This window comes from Oncorhynchus keta, chromosome 26 (assembly GCF_023373465.1).
Source record: "Oncorhynchus keta strain PuntledgeMale-10-30-2019 chromosome 26, Oket_V2, whole genome shotgun sequence".
In the NCBI taxonomy this organism is placed as follows: domain Eukaryota; kingdom Metazoa; phylum Chordata; class Actinopteri; order Salmoniformes; family Salmonidae; genus Oncorhynchus; species Oncorhynchus keta.
The window spans coordinates 14965156-14987067 of NC_068446.1; the positions used below are offsets into that span (position 1 = coordinate 14965156).

The 21912-nt window shown below is 40.0% G+C and overlaps 1 protein-coding gene across 3 annotated transcripts; it reads right to left on the reverse strand.

Annotated features, from left to right (window-relative positions):
• Nucleotides 1-1868: 1868 nt before the first annotated feature.
• LOC118358988 (gelsolin-like) lies at nt 1869-19987 on the reverse strand. 3 transcript variants are annotated; one of them, XM_035737078.2, is made up of 17 exons: nt 19841-19931; nt 18719-18796; nt 13017-13201; nt 12471-12625; nt 12094-12255; nt 11600-11749; nt 10356-10442; nt 9990-10211; nt 9512-9727; nt 8439-8572; nt 6235-6325; nt 5807-5977; nt 4537-4714; nt 4181-4296; nt 3862-3939; nt 3140-3200; nt 1869-3008 (listed from the first exon to the last, which is right to left on the reverse strand). In XM_035737078.2, exons 3-17 carry the CDS (start codon nt 13195-13197, stop codon nt 2848-2850), a joined length of 2163 nt encoding a protein of 720 aa, XP_035592971.1. In that variant the 5' UTR covers nt 13198-13201; nt 18719-18796; nt 19841-19931; the 3' UTR covers nt 1869-2847. The 3 variants fall into 3 exon arrangements, with proteins under 3 accessions (XP_035592971.1, XP_035592972.1, XP_035592970.1); XM_035737079.2 differs by lacking the exon at nt 18719-18796 and having other exon boundaries at nt 19841-19987; XM_035737077.2 differs by lacking the exon at nt 19841-19931 and having other exon boundaries at nt 18719-18928.
• Nucleotides 19988-21912: the final 1925 nt, after the last annotated feature.

Here is a 21912-nt window from a genome sequence, read left to right on the forward strand (position 1 = left end):
TACATTTCTGTCACACAGATAGATGTAGGCCCAACTGTGTTGTGTTACGCAAGAAAACTAACATTTAAAAGGCACTCTGATTTGTAAAAGTGGACCAAGAATAAATACAGTATCTTACCTGAAGTTGTTGTAGTGTCATTTTGTTTACTTTTTACTTCGAATTGAATTCATTACAAATGTTTAACACAATTAACACAGTTTAACACAATTCGCTTCAAGGGTTCACTGGAATTCCTCCATCCAATGTTTGGTTAGTAAACGCTTTACTTGACACAGTCATAATCATGTCATAATATGTCATAACAGCTGACATAATGTGACATAACCTGTTATAATATGGTCATAACACTGTCATGACCCATATATTTACACCTGTTGTGACATAGATGGCCTTATTTTATGGCTATTTATGGTACCTACATAGTAGTGTCAAAACCCACATTTATTCAAATGAGGTTTTTCCCTGCCAAGAAGTTTCCTTTAGTTTGAAAGTTTGTTTCTTACATCCTTTGTTGTTGTTGTAATGATTTCTTTACAGTCATGTTTTTTTCATCATATTTTAAATAACTTATAGAAAATAGACTTTATGACACTGTCATGAAGCAATATGAACATCCTGTGTCACTTTACTTGGACTCTGAAAATACACTTTATGACACTGTCAAAAAGATATTATGACCATCATACAAGCCAGATAGGCCTAGACGTACTTGCCCTTATATTAGTAATCAGTCAAAAAGAGGGTGTCTTGTCTTGCTCCTGAAGTCTGCTACTGCATTCATTCCAGTCACCAGCAACTGACATCAATGTGTGCGTAATTACAATGATAATTTAATATGGTCAATAAAAATATATACATATTAAAAACATACTGTTGACATGTAGGGTATGGTGTAATGGAATGTTTTGCCTTGGGTGGTAGGTTTTGTGGGTTTTGACACTCTTGTGTAGGTGTCATAACCACCTATAAAATAACTACCATGGTAGGTTGTGTGTTTTGACACTCTTATGTAGGTGTCATAACCAGCCATAAAATAACTACCTCGGTAGGTTGTGTGTTTTGACACTCTTATGTAGGTGTCATAACCACCTATAAAATAACTACCATGGTAGGTTGTGTGTTTTGACACTCTTATGTAGGTGTCATAACCAGCCATAAAATAACTACCATGGTAGGCTGTGTGTTTTTACACTCTTATGTAGGTGTCATAACCAGCCATTAAATAATTACCACGGTAGGTTGTATATTTTTACACTCTTATGTAGGTGTCATAACCAGCCATGTCACAACAGATCTAAATTTACATGTATGGTCATGACAGTGTTATGTCAGCTGTTATGACATCATATGACATGGTTATGACCGTGTCATAACGTGTTAAACCGCTGGGTGTCAAGTAAAGTGTTACCGTTTGGTTTAGATGACTTGCTCCTCAGGTCAGCACCAAGTGCACATCATTAACATAATTAGGCTTCACAAAGATTAACTGGTTAGTCAGTATTTACCTTAGTCTGGGACTCCCTAGTCTAGAACTAATTAATCTGAAATTAAGCAACGTCTCAGAAAACCATTTTTAAAATCTGTATTAATTTAAGTAGAGTTAGCCTAGTCATGACTTAAATTCAACTCTGTCCGGGAAACTGCCCAGTAGTGTATTTGAGGTTTTAAAAAGTTTCTAAAGTGTGTAATTTCTGATTTGATTTCCCACATGAAATGTATCAAACCCTACAAAAATGTCAATAATTATAATCCACATAATAATTCACATTTCCTGTTGCTGCAGGATTATTTTTCCTGCTGTAGCAAACTGGTTCAAATTAAGATCCTACATCTGTACATGCAAGACGCAATAAAAAAAAGCACAACCTTCTTTCAAAAAACAGGATGTTTTTTTACTAACAAAAGTTAATTTACTACAGTATACAAGCATGAAATAGACTTTGTTAGGCAAATTTTACAATAGCAAAAGTGTCTTTTTTAAATGCCCATCATTGTTAAAGTGGAGATCAGAGAAGAAACAATAACAAAGCGGTCTCCTCAGCCCTGGTTTGTTAAATCAAATTTTATCACATGCGCTAAAAGGCTTACTTTTACAATCCCTTAACCTATAATGCTTTAAGAAGTGAAGAACATTTTTGAAATAAGTGTAAAATAAAAAAATAAAAAATTGAAAATAAAAGTAACAAAAAGCTGAGAGATGGGGCTGGAAAAATGCAATCACTCTCAAATTCATAGACAGAGCTATGGACGCAAGGATTGACCATCCATTATATTAAAATTATAGTTTTAACCAATGTTTTGAGGCTATATTGTTTACAAACATTGGAGTAAAATAAGCGTATATTGGGGTTCTAATGGGGTACGTCAGTTGAACTAAGCTAATGAGGTCTTTATAACATATATTCTTCAAGAATCAATGGGTACACATAATTAATCTCTAAGTCCAAAAATGTATGTCGCAACTTCTGATTGCCCCTTGAAGGCTACATTTACACGTGTAGCTAACATATTTGAGAATCCACACAGTTATACATGAAAATAGTAAAATAAAGACAATACTCCTTGTCACTCATTGTTATGTCAAACATTTGGCTTGACAATCACAGCAATGGAGTAGGCTAGAACACAAACATATCCACGACCGAGCTAATCCAAGCAGTAAACTGTAAACTGGTCCAATATAATGGACCAGTTTCATCTGGCTTATGGGTCCAACTGCTCGCAGATGTCTTGCAGATGTCTTGGCCTTGTTTTTAGGAGTACAGGATCATGCAGGAGAAGAAGCCATGCGAGGGTAAAGAACGGGAGGGAGCAGGGGGAAGGGGTTGTCCTAGTGACAGTAAATTTTAAAAACGGGCACGGATACGCTCCAGAGGGTCTGTTTCCCACATCTTGGGGTCCCAGGCCTGGAACCAGCCCGTGAAGGTTGCCGGTTCCATTCCCTGCTTGATCGTGGTGATGGCAATGCCCCGGCGACCAGAGGGGTCCGAATCCAAGTAGTCTTTAGCTGAAAGGCAAGAAGAAAGCTCTACATTAAGTCCCATAGATTGACACTTTTTGTCAATGACTACAATGAGGTAGTGATAGAGTGTATGTATGAACAATGGCCAATAAATCCAGATTATTAATCAATCGTACCAATTTTTGCTGATCCGGTCCTCTCCACTTCGTTGGCCTCGTTACCTATCCAGAGGAATACCTATTAAAATAATAGAAAAAGAGAGTGGATCATCAATAGAAATAGAATAACCAGACAGACATTCCCAGTCAAGTCAATGCTACACTAGATGACAGACAGGAGGTGCTGTTTTGAAGTAACCACGCCTCCATCATGGCATTTCCCCAACCATTGTAAATCAAATATTTAACCTAAAGAAATACATGTATTAATGTTTACATTTGTTTTTGCCACCTTTATTCTATTATAGATACCTTAATGCACACTTTTAAATAATGTTATGTGAGCTACTAAATATATATATTTTAAAAAGTCCTTAAAGTAAAGTTTTTTAAATCTTATGTTACTGTTCCCACTACATCAAAAACATTCTTAAATACATGTCATTTTGTCCTTTCAACATTTATTTGAAATACTGTAGAATTCCATTCATTCCTGTGGATGACTGCCAATACGCCTGACCGGTAACTTCAAAGCCTATATTTCTATGGGGTCAACCCTGCACACTCAAATTATTAGACAGAAAACAGTAAAAGCAGGACGTGAAGAGGGATTGGAGGATTGGATCACTTCCTCTAAAAACTCATGGCAGGACATCAGTTGTATCAGAGCCACTGGGATCATGCAGATTATAATGTATTATGGTTTTATAATGGTCTTCCACATCATGCCAACACCTTACCTGATCCCAAGTGTCCAGAAGCATGACATCATCGGTTGCCAAGTCTGACTGGGTGAAATCTCCAGGCACCTCCTCAGCCTGAGAAAGAGAAAGAGTAAGAGTAAGAGTAAGAGTAAGAGTAAGAGTAAGAGTAAGAGTAAGAGAAAGAGAAAGAGAAAGAGTAAGAGTAAGAGTAAGAGTAAGAGTAAGAGTAAGAGTAAGAGAAAGAGAAAGAGAAAGAGAAAGAGAAAGAGAAAATTACAGAGTATCCTTTGATGTCTCCAACCTTCACAATCAAATAGTCCACCCCTTCACTAAGAGAAAGCATTCCTCTACTCACTATGAGTCTGCCAGTCTTGTTAGAGCAGCCAAACAGGCGCGGTGGCTTCACCATCTTCTGCAGACCGCTGGAGGTCTGGTACTCCTTCTTCCCTCCCAGAGCAGACCAGAACCCAGCTGGGGAAGAGAGCAGAATATGGTACATCAAAACACTCATCATACCAGTTTCATTCAATGCAAATTAAGAAACATCAGAAAAACACAATAATAAATTATAGTGAGTACAACATTTTGTAATGGTCGTTCAAATGTAATATTTGCTAATAAAAGCACTACAATAAAAGTATTTAAAATAAATCCTATCACAAAGGCATGTTTTGTTATGACAGTCACCAGGTGTAAGACTACAACACCCACCAGGCTCCTTGCCCTCTGACACCACAGTGGCTTTCCCTCCTCCCAGGAAAGAGGTGACATACTGTGCCGCAGCCATCTCCTCCTCAGTGGCCCCCACTCCCCTCCACAGGAACACAGTGTCAGGGGACTTCAGCACAAACACATCATTGGTGTTCAGGAATGTAGCAGAGGGCTCCACCTGAGGAGAGGATTGGATATGGGGGGGGCACGAAGTCTTGAATCTTGTGTCGTTTTATAAATCAACTCATACACCCTGTACCATGGAATCGGTACATCAAAAATCTCTTCCCAACTATTTTTAAATTTGTATGGCACAGCTGTCAACATCCTGGTCCTCAAATGAAACTGGTATACTTTGCTATTTATGCTATTTTTATTCCTCCGCCAGTTTTGATCCTTTATATTAGGCAGACAGACCAGTTCCCTACCTCCTCCCGCTGCCACCTGCCTCCTCCATTTTTGGGGTAATGCTGTAATCAATTGGTTGTAATCTTGGATTGAGCAAACCTTCCCATACAATTCTGATAACTCCGTAAAATACATAACTCTACCATTCTCTACAATATAATTTAATAACAAAATACCCTTTTCAAACATCTTTTACATAAATACAGGTTTTTATTTTTTACCAGCCACACCCCTCCCTCAATCTTCCATACACTTTATTTTATTTGTCTTTAACCTGATTCAGCTTTAGAATATACAAATTGTTTATTCATTAGTTAGTTTAATAAGAACAAATTCTTATTTTCAATGAAGACCTAGGAACAGTGGGTTGACTGCCTGTTCAGGAGCAGAACAACAGATTTGTACTTTATCAGCTTGTGGATTTGAACTTGCAACCCTTGCAATTACTAGTCCAACACTCTAACCACTAGGCTACCCGCCGTTTAATAACCAGCACATTTGAGTTCAGCCATAATATTTGTTCTATTTTTTCAGGGGGATGAAATTGAAATTGTAACCAGCTTGAAAAAGAGAGATACTTGAAAAATGTTTAATTTTAAATTAATCGAAAATGGGACATGGCAATCTGCACAAAGGCAAAAAGGCCACTTTTAAACAATGGATGATCTTTTCTTAGTAATCTACTTGAAAAACATTTAGTTTTCAATAAAAACTTGAAGCTTTTAGAGAGAGGTTTAGTCCTTTTATATTTAATAACCTCAACCCACACAATTCATATTCATTATATAGACAGACATGCTTTATCTTGTCTTGTTTAGATATCTTGTCCCAGATATATGTGTATGTTGTGTGACTGACTGACCTCTACAGCCCGTGTAGCCTTGGTGGAGCTCTGGCGGATGTGGAAGAGGCGTGTGGAGCCCACCTTGCTCTGGCCCCCCTTACGGGACGTTCCGCCCAGGTGGATCACCATGGGCTTCCCCTTGAACAGACTCATCAGGTGGGCCGGCTCCTGGCCCTGAGTCACACGCACCTGGAGGAGATAGGAGAGGAGACATTTCAACACATCCATTAGATCATGGGCTTTCACAGCCAGGTTGTTATTGTAAAATAGATTTTGTTCTCAATGACTTACCTGGCTAAGGTTAAATAAATAAATCACACTTCCAAACAACATTGACAAGAAGACACTTCTCTGAGTGTTTGAAAGACATATGAGGTGTGTTTAAATCAGATTTATCTGAATGGTGAGCAATTGTTCTTGGATTGTCTTTGTACAGTAAGTGTTACCTGGACAGGTGAGCCTCCCATGGAGTCGTCCAGCTTGACCGTCAGGAAGGCAGAAGCAGCCAGCTCATCCTGAGTACACTTCCGCCCCTGCCTGAAGACATCAGTCAATCAATATATCAATCCATCAATCACTGTTATGGGTATGGGATAACATAGACACAAACAGAGATCTTAACTTCTTTGGGACTGAGTAGCTTGGATGAATAAGGTGCCCAGAGTAAACTGCCAGCTACTCAGGCCCAGTTGCTAATATATGCATATTATTAGTAGATTTGGATAGAAAACACTCTGAAGTGTCTAAAACTGTTTGAATAATGTCTGTGAGTATAACAGAACTCCTATGGCAGGCAAAAATTGAGAACAAAAATCCAACCAGGAAGTGGGAAATCTGAGTTTTTTAGTTTTTCAAAACATTGCCTATCAAATATACAATGTCTATGGCTTCATATTGCTCTTCCTAAGGCTTCCACAGTCTTTATAACCTTGTTTGATGCTTCTACTGTGAAGGAGGGGGGAATGGGAGCTGAATGAGTCAGAGGTCTGCCAGAGTGGCATGAGCTGATCACGCGCGCTCACGTGAGAGTTAGCTTGCGTTACATTGCATTCCTACAGAGAAAGGAATTCTCCGGTTGGAACATTATTGAAGATTTATGATAAAAACATCCTAAAGATCTATTCTATACTTCGTTTGACATGTTTCTACGAACTGTAATATGACTAATCATCTGAACTTTTGCCTGGACTTTCGCATGTCATGAGTTTGGATTGTGTACTAAACGCGAGAAAAAGGAGGTATTTGGACATAAATTATGGACTTTATCGAACAAATTAAACATTTATTGTGGAACTGAGATTCCTGGGAGTGCATTCTGATGAAGATCATCAAAGGTAAGTGAATATTTATAATGCTATTTCTGACTTCTGTTGACTCTACAACATGGCGGATATCTGTATCGCTTGTTTTGTTGTCTGAGCGCTGTACTCAGATTATTGCATGGTATGCTTTTTACGTAAAGTTTTTTAAAAATCTGACACAGCGGTTGCATTAAGGAGAAGTGGATCTAAAATTCCATGCATAACAGTTGTATCTTTTATCAATGTTTATTATGAGTATTTCTGTAAATTGATGTGGCTCTCTACAAAATCACCAGAGGTTTTGGAACTACTGAACATAACGCGCCAATGTAAACTGAGATTTCTGGATATAAATATGAACTTTATCGAACAAAACATACATGTACTGTGTAACATGAAGTCCTATAAGTGTCATCTGATGAAGATCATCAAAGGTTAGTGATGAATTTTATCTCTATTTCTGCTTTTTGTGACTCCTCTCTTTGGCTGGAAAAAGTGTTTTTCTGTGACTTGGTACTGACCTAACATAATCGTTTGGTGTGCTTTCGTCGTAAAGCCTTTTTGAAATCGGACACCGTGGCTGGATTAACAAGAAGTGGATCTTTACAATGGTGTAAAATACTTGTATGTTTCAGGAATTTTAATTATGGGATTTCTGTTGTTTTGAATTTGGCGACCTGCAATTTCACTGGCTGTTGGCGAGGTGGGACACTACCGTCCCACATATCCCAGAGAGGTGCTAATGCAGTTACACTGAGTACATAACAAATTAAGAACACCTGCTCTTTCCATTACATAGACTGACCAGGTGAATCCAGGTGAAAGCTACGTTCCCTTATTGACGTCACTTGTTAAATCCACTCATATCAGTGTATATGAAGGGGAGGAGACAGGTTAAAGAAGGATTTTCATGTGTTGAGATTATTAAGACATGGATTGTGTGCATGTGCCATTCAGGGGGTGAATGGGCAAGAACAAATATTTAAGTGCCTTTGAACAGAGTATGGTAGTAGGTCCTAGGGGCACTGATGTGTGTCAAGAACTGCAATGCTGCTGGGTTTTTTCATGCTCAACAGTTTCCCTTGTGCATCAAGAATGGTCCACCACCCAAAAGGACATTCAGCCAACTTGACACAACTGTGGGAAGCATTGGAGTCAACATGGTTCAGCATCCCTGTGGAACATTTTTGACACCTTGTAGAGTCCATGCCCAACGAATTGAGGCTGTTCTGAGGCCAAAAGGGCACAACTCAATACTTGGAAGCTGTTCTCAATGTTTGGTATACTCAGTCTATAGCTCCAGTCTGATGAAGGCTCTCTCTTGTGGCGACATGGTGAACAACACTAACCAGGTGTAGATGATATGCTGCTCCCTGCCTCCTAGGCGGTAGCTGTACAGGACCAGGTAGCAGTCACCTCCATAGAACTGGCCGTGGCTGGAGGGGTCCACTGGCACCTGGGCACCATCCTCCACACGCCACACCTGAGGAGGAGAAGCATCACCTTTAGTTACCAAGGTGTAACTCTCAGTGTGTGGTACATGAAAAACAATTCACATATGGACTGGGTGGTCTAGTGGTCGGGACGGCAGCCTCCAGCACACATGCACAAGTTTGCCTTCCTTGTAACACATTCTCCCTCTGCCTGTTATTCTCTCTATGGCTCTATGGCACATTGGAGAAGAAGGTCTGAGGGGGATGGACCTTGGATGTTCTCATCCAATACAGTTCAGAAGTAGAGGAGATAAGATGAAAGTATTTGTGGAAAGACAAATTGAGGTTCACTCGTTTCACTCCTTTGAACAAAACAAAAAAACAATTCTCACACCACCAGGAGTAGTAGAATTTGACAGTGGTGTAAAAATATTTTGGGGATATCTGTACTTGACTATTTCTATGTTTGACATATTTATATTTACTTCACTACATTCCTAAAGAAAAGTATGTACCTTTACTCCATACATTTTCCCTGACACACAAAAGTACTTCTTACATTTTGAATGCTTAGCAGGACAGGGAAATATTCTAATTCACACACTTATCGAGAGAACATCCCTGGTCATCCCTACTGCCTCTGATCTGGCGGACTCACCAAACACATGCTTCGTTTGTAAATGATGTCTGAATGTTGGAATATGCCCCTGGCTATCCATACATTTTTAAAAAACAGGACAATGGTGCCGTCTGGTTTGCTTAATATAAGGAATTTGAAATTATTCAGACTTTTACTTTTGATTTTTAAGTATATTTTAGCAATTACTTAAGTATATTTACTCAACTAGGATTTTACTGGGTCACTTTTACTTGAGTCATTTTCTATTAAGGAATCTTTACTTTTACTCAAGTATGACAATTGGGTATTTTTCCACCACTGGAATTAGATCATCATACTGATTCTCATCACTAGATTCTTTCAGCAGTACCTGAACCTTCCCAGATCCGTCATCCACCATGCCGTGTTGGGCAACCATGGTCTTGTTGGTGTGTAGGGAGGAGGAGTCGAAGGGGACCTGCTCCACCCTGGCAATACGTCCCACACTGTAGGCCTGGCCTGGGCCCGTGGTCTGGTCCTTGTCCTTCCAGTTACAGAAGAACTGCTTAAACAGGGTAGTCTCTCCTCCGCACGGCAACACCTGGATCTGTACAGGACAGAAGAAGACATCAAAGGGCTTAAATCATTCAACCCACATATCTGTAAAGGGAAATGATAGCAGTAGATCCAAAGGAGTTGGTCATTACACAGAGCTGAGTGAGTGGTGATGGGATGTGGAGAGGTTGTTCTTGTAGTGTATGACTTTTGCACAATTCAGCAGCAGTAGGGTAGAGGTTACTGTCATGGTGCATAACTTTGGCATACAAATTCACGGCAGCAGCATGGAGACATGTTTGCTGTAACGTTACCTGGGTGTGCTTGGGGTAATTCTTCTCCTTGATGAACTGTTCTGCAGCATTCATGGCAGCCTTGCGCTCATCTGTGGAGGCACTAGGTCCTTTCCAGACAAAGATCTTGCAGTCCGATCCATTGTCCAGAATGTAACACTCACTGGGGGAGAGCATCTCTTGTTTGAAGGGGCTGGTCTGGGCCACCACTGACACCTTCATGGAGCCTGCCGCGTCAGAGATCTACAACCCAATACAATACATCTGTATTCCCCACATTATACAGAGACAACTGAAATGGACCATTGTGCTTTCACAGTACACAGCGCCACCACAAAACATACACATATGACAGACTGGGAGCAGCACAGGGCTGCGAGTCTCTACCATGTAGAGAGCTCCCTTCTTGTTGGCTCTTTCAACAGTCTCGTCATCAGGGCTTCCTGCAGGGATGTTGGGTTTGGGTCCCAGAGCCTTAACATAAAAGCAAACACAGCAATTATTAATACCGTGAATAAGGAGAAATAAGTCCTAGCCAAGTTTATCAGCTCTGCCTGAGAAGTCCCGTTGCACTCATCTACAATTCCACCATTGCATAGAAACCCTTGTATAGAGCTTGTGACCACCGTGCAAGACCAGGAACAACCCCTTACCTTTTAAAAATGCATTAAATGAGACAAAATAGAAGACAGCTAAAATGATTCAAGTTCACACTGCAATGTCTTAGTGTGCTAAACGGGCATAATAATGCCAGATGCCAGTAACCCTCGCTCCCATATTCCCTTCCTGTATTACAGGGACAGGAAGTGGTGGTGAAGGTGACTCACGTTGATGACAGTCTGTCGGTGAATCCCAAACTGCCCCCTCGCCCCTATCAACTCGCTCGGAGTGTCACATGTTGCTAACTAAACTCAGAGGGTGACCTCCAGAGAGTAGGGATGGGATCAATAAACCCATCAACTTCGGAACACACTCCTTACTTGAATGATGAAATTCATGTTCCACTTTTAAACAATAAAACAAGCATGAAATTCAAATTAACAAATCCCCCTGTTGTTTTACAAGATATAAACCACAGTAACAGTTAAACATTTAATTTGGGAGGTATGTCATCTGTTACATGTATCAAGTCTCGAAATCAGACATTAACAAATGCAAACAACATATAATTAGGAATTCCTCTCCATTATTTTATGAAATTGCGCAAACTCCAAACATATCGCAGTGCTTGTAGGGATAGCACTTCGCTCTGAAGCCTGCAGCCTTGCTGGCTCGGTCTAAGTGACTATCTGAATGTCTAATTATCCCCTAGACCCTAGATCATCTTCACTCCCTCAGCAATGAGACACTTGTGCAAATGGCAGAGGTGCGCATGAACATGCAATTGGAGGGGGAGCGGTGAGGGAATGATTTAGGATTCAGTCAGCTGTTCTCCTTCCTCCTCGATTATTTGTGTGTGTGTGTGTGTGTGTGTGTGTGTGTGTGTGTGTGTGTGTGTGTGTGTGTGTGTGTGTGTGTGTGTGTGTGTGTGTGTGTGTGTGTGTGTGTGTGTGTGTGTGTGTGTGTGTGTGTGTGTGTGTCTGGATAAGAGAGTGTTAAATGACTAAAATGTAAAAATGCAAATGTCTCACGTTGATGACAGCCTCTGGCTCTCCTCCCTCCTCAACAATTTGCAGCTTGGCACGGCCATTCCTCTCGTTGTCACGGACATCGATGGCCACCTCGGACGCCTTCAGTCGCTCGAAGCGGTTGCACTCACTGCCACACCACTGGAAGATGTCCTGAGAATAGAAACAAAAGTTGTCTTCATGGCCATGACTCAGACTAAGGGTAAGGGAGGAAGGAGTCTTGCCTCTGGATATAACTACTTATGCATGCTCATGTATGCTCCACAAAATAACAACTGGGGTATTTTACTGCCTTCTCCGTCTTTAGAGCCCTCATTCCTCCCATTGCACATATGCAAACATTGTGCATGTGGGATCTTTGTGCTTCTGCCTATGTGACAATCCCCCTATGTATCATCGGCTAAGTTCAATGCACGTGGGTCTGGTTTAGCAGATCTAACTCCTTAACTTCTAATTTCATCGTTGAGCTTAGTCACTGATACCCTGTCCCAGCTCACCTTTCCCAGGTCGATGATGAAGCAGTCCCCATTGTTGAAGCTGGACCAGGACATGTCCACCTCCGTGGCTCTGATGACCCTGCGGCCCTTGATGTGCAGCAGACGCTTGACGTTCATCTCATTGGTCACCACGTGCTGGAAGCCAGAGGCCACCCCACCTTGCTGAAGGACGGAGAATTTAAATAATGTGTCAGGTTAACGAAGCTAACACACACATTATTTTCCTTCCCTTCACTGCATTGGGTTTCAATGTCATTGACATGAACAGAGAAGTATAGTAGTGGGCTGTATAATAACAGAGTAAGCTTCTAAGTGCTGGAAAGGAAAACAGAGACTTTCAGTCATTTTTAATGATACAGTTTGCAGTAATACCTCACCTTGTACTTGATACCAGACTTGAAGTATCCCAGGAAGGTGATCGACTCATTGTTCTGGACCTCTCTGAATTGTACCGGGCTGCCGCCCAGGAAATCATCCAGTTGGGAGCTAAAGATGGCCGCCGCACCCATCTCATCCTGAGAACTTTCATTTCCTGTGGTATCAACCAATAGAGACAGAGATGAGGAGGAAGATTATCAATGGGAAAGGCCATAGAACATACAGAATGATGTAGGGTGAAGTTCCCCCTTAGGCAGTGTTCTTGGGTCAGTTTTACATTTTTCCTACCAATGATTAAGGTTAGAATTGCTGAACCTGTGTGTACCTATGGGAAGCTTCACCCTGGAACATCCAAAACATCAAAGGGAGGAACCATTCAGTCAATTATCAAATATCAAATAAATATGACAGGTGAATGTGGCATGTGTCTTTTGATAATGCTTATCATTATCATTTTCTGCACGTATAGCATAGCAGTTAAAGGCTCAGCTTGAGTGACCCTGGTGGTAGGATATATCAGTGGGGTAACCAGCTCTCTCTCTCACCCAGCCACATGTGGATGTAGTATGAGGGGGCGGCGGTGGTGTAGAGCAAAACGTAGCAGTCTCCAGTGAAGAAGTTCCCATAGAGCTGTTTAGGAACCGGCTTCAGATCCATCTTCTCCACACGCCATACCTGAAGACCAGGCCCCTTTCCTGCAATCTGGAACTCCTTATGGAACACCATGGTTCTGGAAGGGAGGAGCAGGAGAAAGCAGAGGGGTGATTAGGAGGAGGAGGAGGAGGAGGAGGAGGTGATGGAGAGTCAAGGTCATACACAAGATGACTGTCATTATCACTGACAAACACAAAATAAAACTCAGAATCACAGTAAAGTCAAAGATATGATGTAAACGTATGGCTCTTTATCACCAGTTAACGAGACCTTGGAGAGTGTCTGTAGTGTTAAAGGCTAACATATAGTGCTAATAATGGACATCTGTGGGGAATACACTTTAAAAAGAAATGCTGGGTTAAAAAAAACAATGTTGGTAAATATTGGACAGAACACTCGTTGGGTTATTTTGGAACAGCCAGTTGAGTCACTTAGTTGGGTTATTGATGCTGGCTTATTAAGCTATGACCCACTGGGTCAGATCAAAAGACTGGAAGCGTGGCTTAGTGGGTGCGTGGCTGTCAAATTGTTATTTTTTGCCTCCCATGAGAGTAAATATCATTCTGGTTCATGTTATGTTATATTATTTTGTGGCTTTTATGAGGGTTCAAATCAAATCTTATTGGTCACATGCAGATGTTAATGCGAGTGTAGCGAAATGCTTGTTACACAAGAGTGTGAGTTGCTCAAGTGCCTATGCATATCCCAATGTTGGGAGAGTTACCACATTGTTACAATGTTTAAATAATGTTAGAACATTTATATTAACATATGTAACTTACAAAAAATATTGAAGAATATTTCAAATTTGCAGTGCAAACATCTCATGATCAACAGGAATGACATTTACTTTCACGGGTGGCCAAAACTAACTATCTGAAAGCCACGTCACTAATAAGCCATGCCTTCAGTCTTCAAAGAAAACCACCCAACTAAGTGATCCTGTGTCAAAATATCCCTATCTGTGTTCTGTCCACTATTTACCCAGCATTTTTTGAAGTGTAGATGTATGTACCAAAGCCCTAGGTTTCATAATACACCACTACTTTAGTATTGTGTCATATGTGTAATAGGATAATTACTGTACGTCGTATGTCAATTAGGTTAGTTAATGTTTGACTGAATCCTTAGAGGCATTTATTACACAACACAAGTCAAAGCTCCAGGTAATATTTTCTCCAGTTAAACAGAGGTCATTATTGGCTCACTGAAGAGAAGGCCATATCACATGACTATTGACTTTAAACAGTATTCTTTACTTAAGACAGGTGTGTGTTCTGCTGAATGACCCAATATTATGTCAGCTGATCCCTGTGTCAATTGCAAAACAAAGGAGTGGTTGCAGTTCCGGATTTTCTGGAAACCGTTTTGCTGGGACTAAAAATAAACAGATTTCTGCTCAGGTGAAGGATTTCTTTACATTTTATCTCCTGCCATAGAGATCCTATGAAATTACTAGAGGGGCTATGTCATAAAGCCTTAATGTTAAAGAATGGAGTGAAATTGGCAGCCACATTCGTCAGGGACAAATCCAAACCAGTGTAATATGAGCTAATGGCAGTAGAGGCGTAATCCACATTTGATTTATGCAGGAACATAACTGTGTGATATATCAGAAATTGTGTAATAGAATTACTGTCAACCAAAAATATTGTTATATAGTTATAAATACAGTTTATACAGGTTTTGTACAAATAGCCTCTAAATTATAGTCAAAAAGACCCTAAATGACTAAATTATTTGTTTTCTTGGTAAACTGTGAGTGCTATTATATGATACATTATCAGTACTTGTTGATTTTACAACTTGTCTAAGTCTTATCATCGACTGATTTCAGCCAGTGTATTGCTGTGGATTGACTGCCTTGTTTGAATGGAATGTTGGCATATTGGCACTTAATCTGACAAATGAATGGAATCATTCCTCTTAAACTGTCTGGCTAGCTAGCTGACAAACATACAGTGAGGATAAATTCTTCAAATACATTTTTTCCCACACTATCTTATCACAGCACTGGCAAACCATGGTTGACCAGCTCCTTGACCAAAATGGCTGACGCTTAGACCCTCATCAGAAGGTTAATGTCCATTCTGGTATGTTGATCTTAATTCTAAGGCTGTCGCCTATGTAGTTGCTGCTCATTGCTCCGCTGCCGCTTTGATCGGGGATGAACGCCTTTGTCGGATGTTTTGTACACAAAGCAGATGGTCGACATGTTCAAACTATTGCATTCCATGCCTCAGTAGGCTTTTACGCATAAGCATGATTTCATGTTTTTTTTTCAGAGTTTGGCTACATGCAGCTGTTTACATGTTGTCCAAAAAAAGACATGACCAACATGTTCGTACATACTCCCAGATAGTTTTTTGCAGCAACACAAAACCCAAGTGGGGAGTTACATCTAGCCAACAAATCAAACACAAGCAAGTCACAGACACAAGGTCTAATATTTTTTTTTCATCATCATTGCAAACTTTGGCTAAGCAGGAAGCAGACAGGCAGTCAAAGCAGTAGTGTTATTTTTCAGCAACTCTGGCTAGTGACTATGATATGGCAGCAACTACAAATATAAGCCTACATCACACAAACAAAGATTGTTTTTACTCCAATGCAATGTATCAGGACAGTATCCTGCTTGTGCAGCTGCAATATTCCTTACAACAGATAGAGAAGGATGTAGCCTTCACATTGGCCTTGAATGTTTACTCAAAACATCACAGAGCTTTTACTTCAGCTGTCCGGAAAAATGAGTCAGAGACATAGGCTACTTCCTCATAGGTTATTTCCTCATAGGCTACTTCATTTATTTGGAAACAATATTTAGTCTTTCTTTACTATGGATGTCATCCACATAATTAAAGCAAAATGTCATGCTTTTAACATTGTGTGTGAAACCTTATAGAATGTTGTGTTGTCAAATAACCCCTCTGTATCACAGAGACAGTATATCTCTCATACCTCATGTTTTTGTGTCACTATCAGACCCACATGAAACCTGATACTTTACCATTACTCCTTAATGAGAAGGGTGTCTATCTCTAACTCTGACAGTAACTCAATGTTGATCTAGGGTGGTGGTGCAAAGGTCAGGGCTGTTGAGCCTGACTGACTAAAGAGAGAACTGTTTCTCTCCCTTTCTCTCTCTACTCATCTCTCTTTCTTTCTCTGTCTCTCAAACTGACTGTTAGGATGACTTATCCATGTCTCAACATTTCAGCATCTGAAAATGTATTGTAGTCCATATTCACCATACAAGCATACCTGACATGATTGCATTCCAAACTTGGAATTTGATGTACATAAAGACGTGATAGAAGATATTTTTTCATTTTATTGATCTGAGCAAATACAGTGTTTGATTGAAGCGTCTCATGAGACTGGATTGGAATAAGAAGAAACATTATCCCCAAGACGGGAATCTGTAAACATAAGCCCCTGTAGCCCATGTGATCCTCTAACCAATTACTCTCTCAGTATTCCGAAAGCAGTTTGATTCCTCTGTGGTTCTACTGGATGGGTTCTAGGCTAATTCACAACACTTAGCCACCTCAGACTCCAAACAGTAAAAACTATAGGATGACAGACCACAAAATTACATATACACTACATGACCAAAAGTATGTGAACACCTGCTCGTCGAACATCTCATTCCAAAATCAAGGCAATTACTATAGAGTTGGTCCCCCCCCCTCCCGTAGCTGCTATAACAGCCTGCACTTTTCTAGGAAGGCTTTCAACTAGATATTGGAACATTGCCGAGGGGACTTGCTTTCATTCAGCAACAATTGCATTAGTGAGGTCGGGCACTGATGTTGGGTGATTAGGCCTGGTTCGCAGTCAGCGATCCAATTCATCCCATAGGTGTTCGATGGGGATGAGGTTAGGGCTCTGTGCCGGCCAGTCAAGTTTTTCCACACCGATCTCGACAAACCATTTCTGTTTGGACTTTGCTTTGTGCGCAGGGGCATTGCTATGCTGAAACAGGAAAGGGCCTTCCCCAAACTATTGCCACAAAGTTGGAAGCACAAAATTGTCTAGAATGTCATTGTATGCTGTAGCGTTAAGATTTCCCTTCATTGGAACTAAGGATCCTAGCCAGAACCATTAAAACAGCCCCAGACCATTATTCCTCAGCCACCAAACTTTACAGTTGGCACTATGCATTGGGGCAGGTAGCACTCTCCTGCCATCCATCAAACCCAGATTTGTCCATTGGACTGCCAGTTGGTGAAGCATGATACATTACTCCAGAGAAAGCATTTCCACTGCTCCAGATTCCAAAGGTGGCAAGCTTTACACCACTCCAGTCGACGCATGGCATTGCGCATTGTGATCTTAGGCTTGAGTGCGCCTGCTCAGCTATAGAAACCCATTTCATGAAGCTCCCGACGAACAGTACTTGTGCTGACCGTGCTTCCAGAGGTAGTTTGGAACTCGAAAGTGAGTGTTTGCAACCGAGAACAGACAATTTTCATGGTGCTACGCGCTTCAGCACGCGGCGGTCCCGTTCTGTTAGCTTGTGTGGCCTACCACTTCATGGCTGAGCCATCGTTGCCATCGTTGCTTATAGAACTTGTTGGAAAGGTGGCATCCTATGACGGTCCCATGTTAAAAGTCACTGAGCTCTTCAGTAAGGCCATTCTACTGCAACGTTTGTCTATGGAGATTGCATGGATGTTTGCTCAATTTTATACCCCCGTCAGCAACGGGTGTGGCTGAAATAACCGAATCCATTCATTTGAAGGTGTGTCCACATACCTTTGTACATATAGTGTATAATTTATGATATCTGTGTGACACACCCTCCCAAAAATATTTACACACTGCTACTTTTACATAAAATGTAATGTAATATTGAGACATAAACTACATAATAAAAGATGAAATAATTCATGGAAAATAGAATAAATAATTAATTATCTGTCATTAGTTTATTTAGTTCACAATATCATTGTGTTAAAACATATCAATATGCAGAGATATATGATTTTTTTTTTTACCTCATATACCAATGTGTGTAACTTTCCATACTATTTATTCACTGCAGCATGCTAATACAGCGACTCAATTGAGCAATACAATTGAAAAATGGCTGTAGTATACAATAAAATGAATGTATTCTAAAATACAATCTAAAAAAAAATTCTGTAAAAGTCTTTCCAATATGCAATCATACTGTTAATTCCTCTGTAAAATATGAATATGACTCATATGGACGGTTTTTGCGTAGGTTTCTTCCCTCCTGGATCCGACTAGCTGAGCCACCAACTACAATTTAAAGGCACAGTGCATTACTGAAACAGTTCTTTTTCTTTTCCTCTGCCATTCTACACATTTTGTAGGAATTAACCTATTAACATGTATGCATCTATTCAAAAGAATAGCTAATATATCTAGCCAACCCAGAAATGTGTTTGCAAGGCAACTGCGATATGATAAAGAATAGACTGGCAGCAACATGTTACTTTCACACCAAAGATTCTGCTGATAAACAAAAAAAAAAATTTTTAAGTTTAGTTCTCGTGTATATCTGTATCCTAATTGGATGAGAATTGCTGATGTAAGGATATAAAACTTAAAAAAAAAAAAATACCTGATAGTAGAAAACTTTCGAAGATGAACTCAGCAGCAAAGGCAGATGTGGATGTTGTCTAGTAGCCTATTCAAGATTCTGCAAAGATTGTGAGTGAGGCTATTATAAAGCTAGAGCATCTTGGAAAGAAGAGGCATATCAAGCCCCACCCAATCCAACTTGCAAGTAACAACACATCGTAAACTAGAGCCGGGTGACCAAAAATAACCATCTGAAAACCACGCCCCTAATAGGCCATGTCTTCTGAAAATAGCCCGGTTAATTTAACCATCAGTTGGGTTTTTATGAACTTTCATGCTGGGTTGACCCAGCACCTGAGGAGGTGTGCCCTATTGGGGGCGTGACTTTCAGATTGTTCGTTTTGTCTATCAGTGGGAGTAAATGTCATTCCTGTTCGTCATGTTAAGTTTGTACAGTGCTGATTTTAATGTTCTTCAATAGTTCTGCACATCACATATTTGAATATACATGTAATGAAAAGATACATAATGTGCTTGACTCCACCTTACAGAAACATGTTGCTGGATATTTGCAACATTACTACTTCAATATTAAAACAAAGTGTTAAGAATCCCAACATTAAGACATGCATAGACATTTGAGGAACTCACACTCTTGTGTAAGCCTCGTTAATACTCATTAAGTCTGTGCTCAATCTTAGCAGGACCGACTAACTGGAATAAAAATGACTCTCACGGGTGGCAAAAAAATGAGAAAGCCACACCACTACTAAGCCACACCTCCATTTTTGGGCGAGCGTATAAACAATTGATGTGAACAAAAAGTTATTTCATATTTCCCTCGGACATTGTACACATTTTGTAGGAATTAACCTATTGACATTTATTCAAAAGAATACCCAATACATCTGGCATACCTAAGATGAGTTTGCAAGGCAACTGCGATATGATAAAGAATAGACTGGCAGAAATGTTTCTTTAACACAAAAAATGCTGCTGCTAAACAAACAAATAACTTTCAATTATACAGAAAGTCAAGGATTATCTCTGATATAATTTAATGTAAATGAGTGGAGCCAATTTATTTTACAAATCTATCTATATCCTAATTATATGACAATTGCTGATTATACAACTTGTGTATTTATTTTTTATTTTTTACCTGATAGTAGAAAACTTTTGAAGATGAACTCAGCTCCAAAGTATGTGGATGTAGTGTAGTATTTCAGATTCTGAAAAGATTAGATGTGAGTGAGGCTATTATATAGCTGGAGCTTTGCGCTCAGAAAGAAGAGGCGTCTCCCGCCCTGCCCCAACTGAACCTGCAAGTAACAACACATGGTAAACTAGTGCTTACCACTGTAGGCCTACTTTGAGTAGGTAGTACAGGGCCTTTAGAAAGCCTACACACTCTTCAACCTTTTTTCACATTTAGTTGCGTTACAAAGTGGGATTGAAATATATTTAATTGTCATTTTTTTGTCATTGATCGACACAAAATACTCCTGTAATGTCAAAGTGAATACATATATATATATTTCTTTTTACAAATTAATAAAAATGTAATAACTAAAATATAGTTGTTGCATTAGTATTCACCCCCTTTGTTTAGGCAAGCTGAAATGAGTTCAGAAGTAAAATTTGGCTCAAAAAATCACATAAGTTATATGGACTGATGACTCTGTGTGAAATAATAGGGTTGACATGATTTTTGAATCTACTTCTTCCTCTGTCCCCCATACATACAACATCTGTAAGGTCCCGGAGTCAAGTAACGAATTTCACAGATTCAACTACAACGACCAGGGAGATTTTCAAAAGCATCATAAAGAAAGGCAGTGATTGGTAGATGGGTAACAATAACAAATCAGACATTGAATACATCTTTAAGCATGGTGTGGATTATGCTAATCCACCCAGACACATCAAATATGTCACGCCCTGGTTGAAGTATTTTGTGTTTATCTTTATGTATTGGGTCAGGCCAGGGTGTGGCATGCAATCTACACGCTGCAGTTTGGTCCGACTCTCCTTCACCACATGAAAACCGTAACAAAATATGCAGTTTTCCTTCTGAACACACTCCCCCCCAAACCCACTCCTCTCTTCATCATACTGAGCAGCACCGAAACCAAACCCTTACCTTACCCCTTACCCTAAACTGGGGTTGTATCCTAACCCCGATCCCTTTTTTTTTTAACCCAAACTGGTTTCATATCCAAATCCCAATCCCGCATTTTACCCTAAACTGGGATTGTATCCAAATCCCTCCCCTCCCTGTATACTGACACACCCCACTCTTTCCCTTCTTTGAGCCCACCCCTCTCTTTATTCATGTTTTGTTAAGTCTCATGTTTTGTTTTGACTCCTGTTTTGCTGTTTTTCCTTTTCATTCCTATAATTGTAAAGCGACTTTGGGTCCTTATTAGATTACTTGTAGTTTTTCATGTTGCCTGTCTGTAATTTTTTTGTAATGACTTGGTGCTGCCTATCCTGGCCAGGGCGCTCTTCAAAAAGAGATTTTAATCTCAATGGGCCCTTCCTGGTTAAATAAAGGTTAAATAAAATAAAAATGATTATAAAAGTAATACTGAAAAAAAATGTGTGGGCCTAAATTCCAAGCCTTATGTTTGGGGCAAATCCAACACAACACTGAATAACTGCTTCCTTATTTTCAAGCATAGTGGTTGTGCATTTTCTATTTTTTATTTTATTTAACCTTTATTTAACTAGGCAAGTTATGGTATGGGTATATGCGTGACATTAGCAAAGACTGGTGAGTTTTTCAGGATGAAAGAAACAGGCCGGAGCTAAGCGGCAGGGTAGCCTAGTGGTTGGAGCGTTGGACTAGTAACCGGAAGGTTGCAAGTTCAAACCCCCGAGCTGACAAGGTACAAATCTGCCATTCTGCCCCTGAACAGGCAGTTAACCCACTGTTCCTAGGCTGTCATTGAAAATAAGAATTTGTTCTTAACTGACTTGCCTAGTTAAATAAAGGTAAAATGATTTCACCTTTCAGCAGGTCTATAACCTGCAAAATCTACACTGGAGTTGTTCACCAAGAAGACAGTGAATGTTTCTAAGTGGACAGTTTTCACTTAAATCTGCTTGAAAATATATGGCAAGACATGAAAATTGCTGTCTAGCCATGATCCCCAACACCTTGACAGAACCTGAAGATTTTTGTAAAGAATAATGGGCAAATATTGCACAATACAGGTGTGCAAAGCTCTT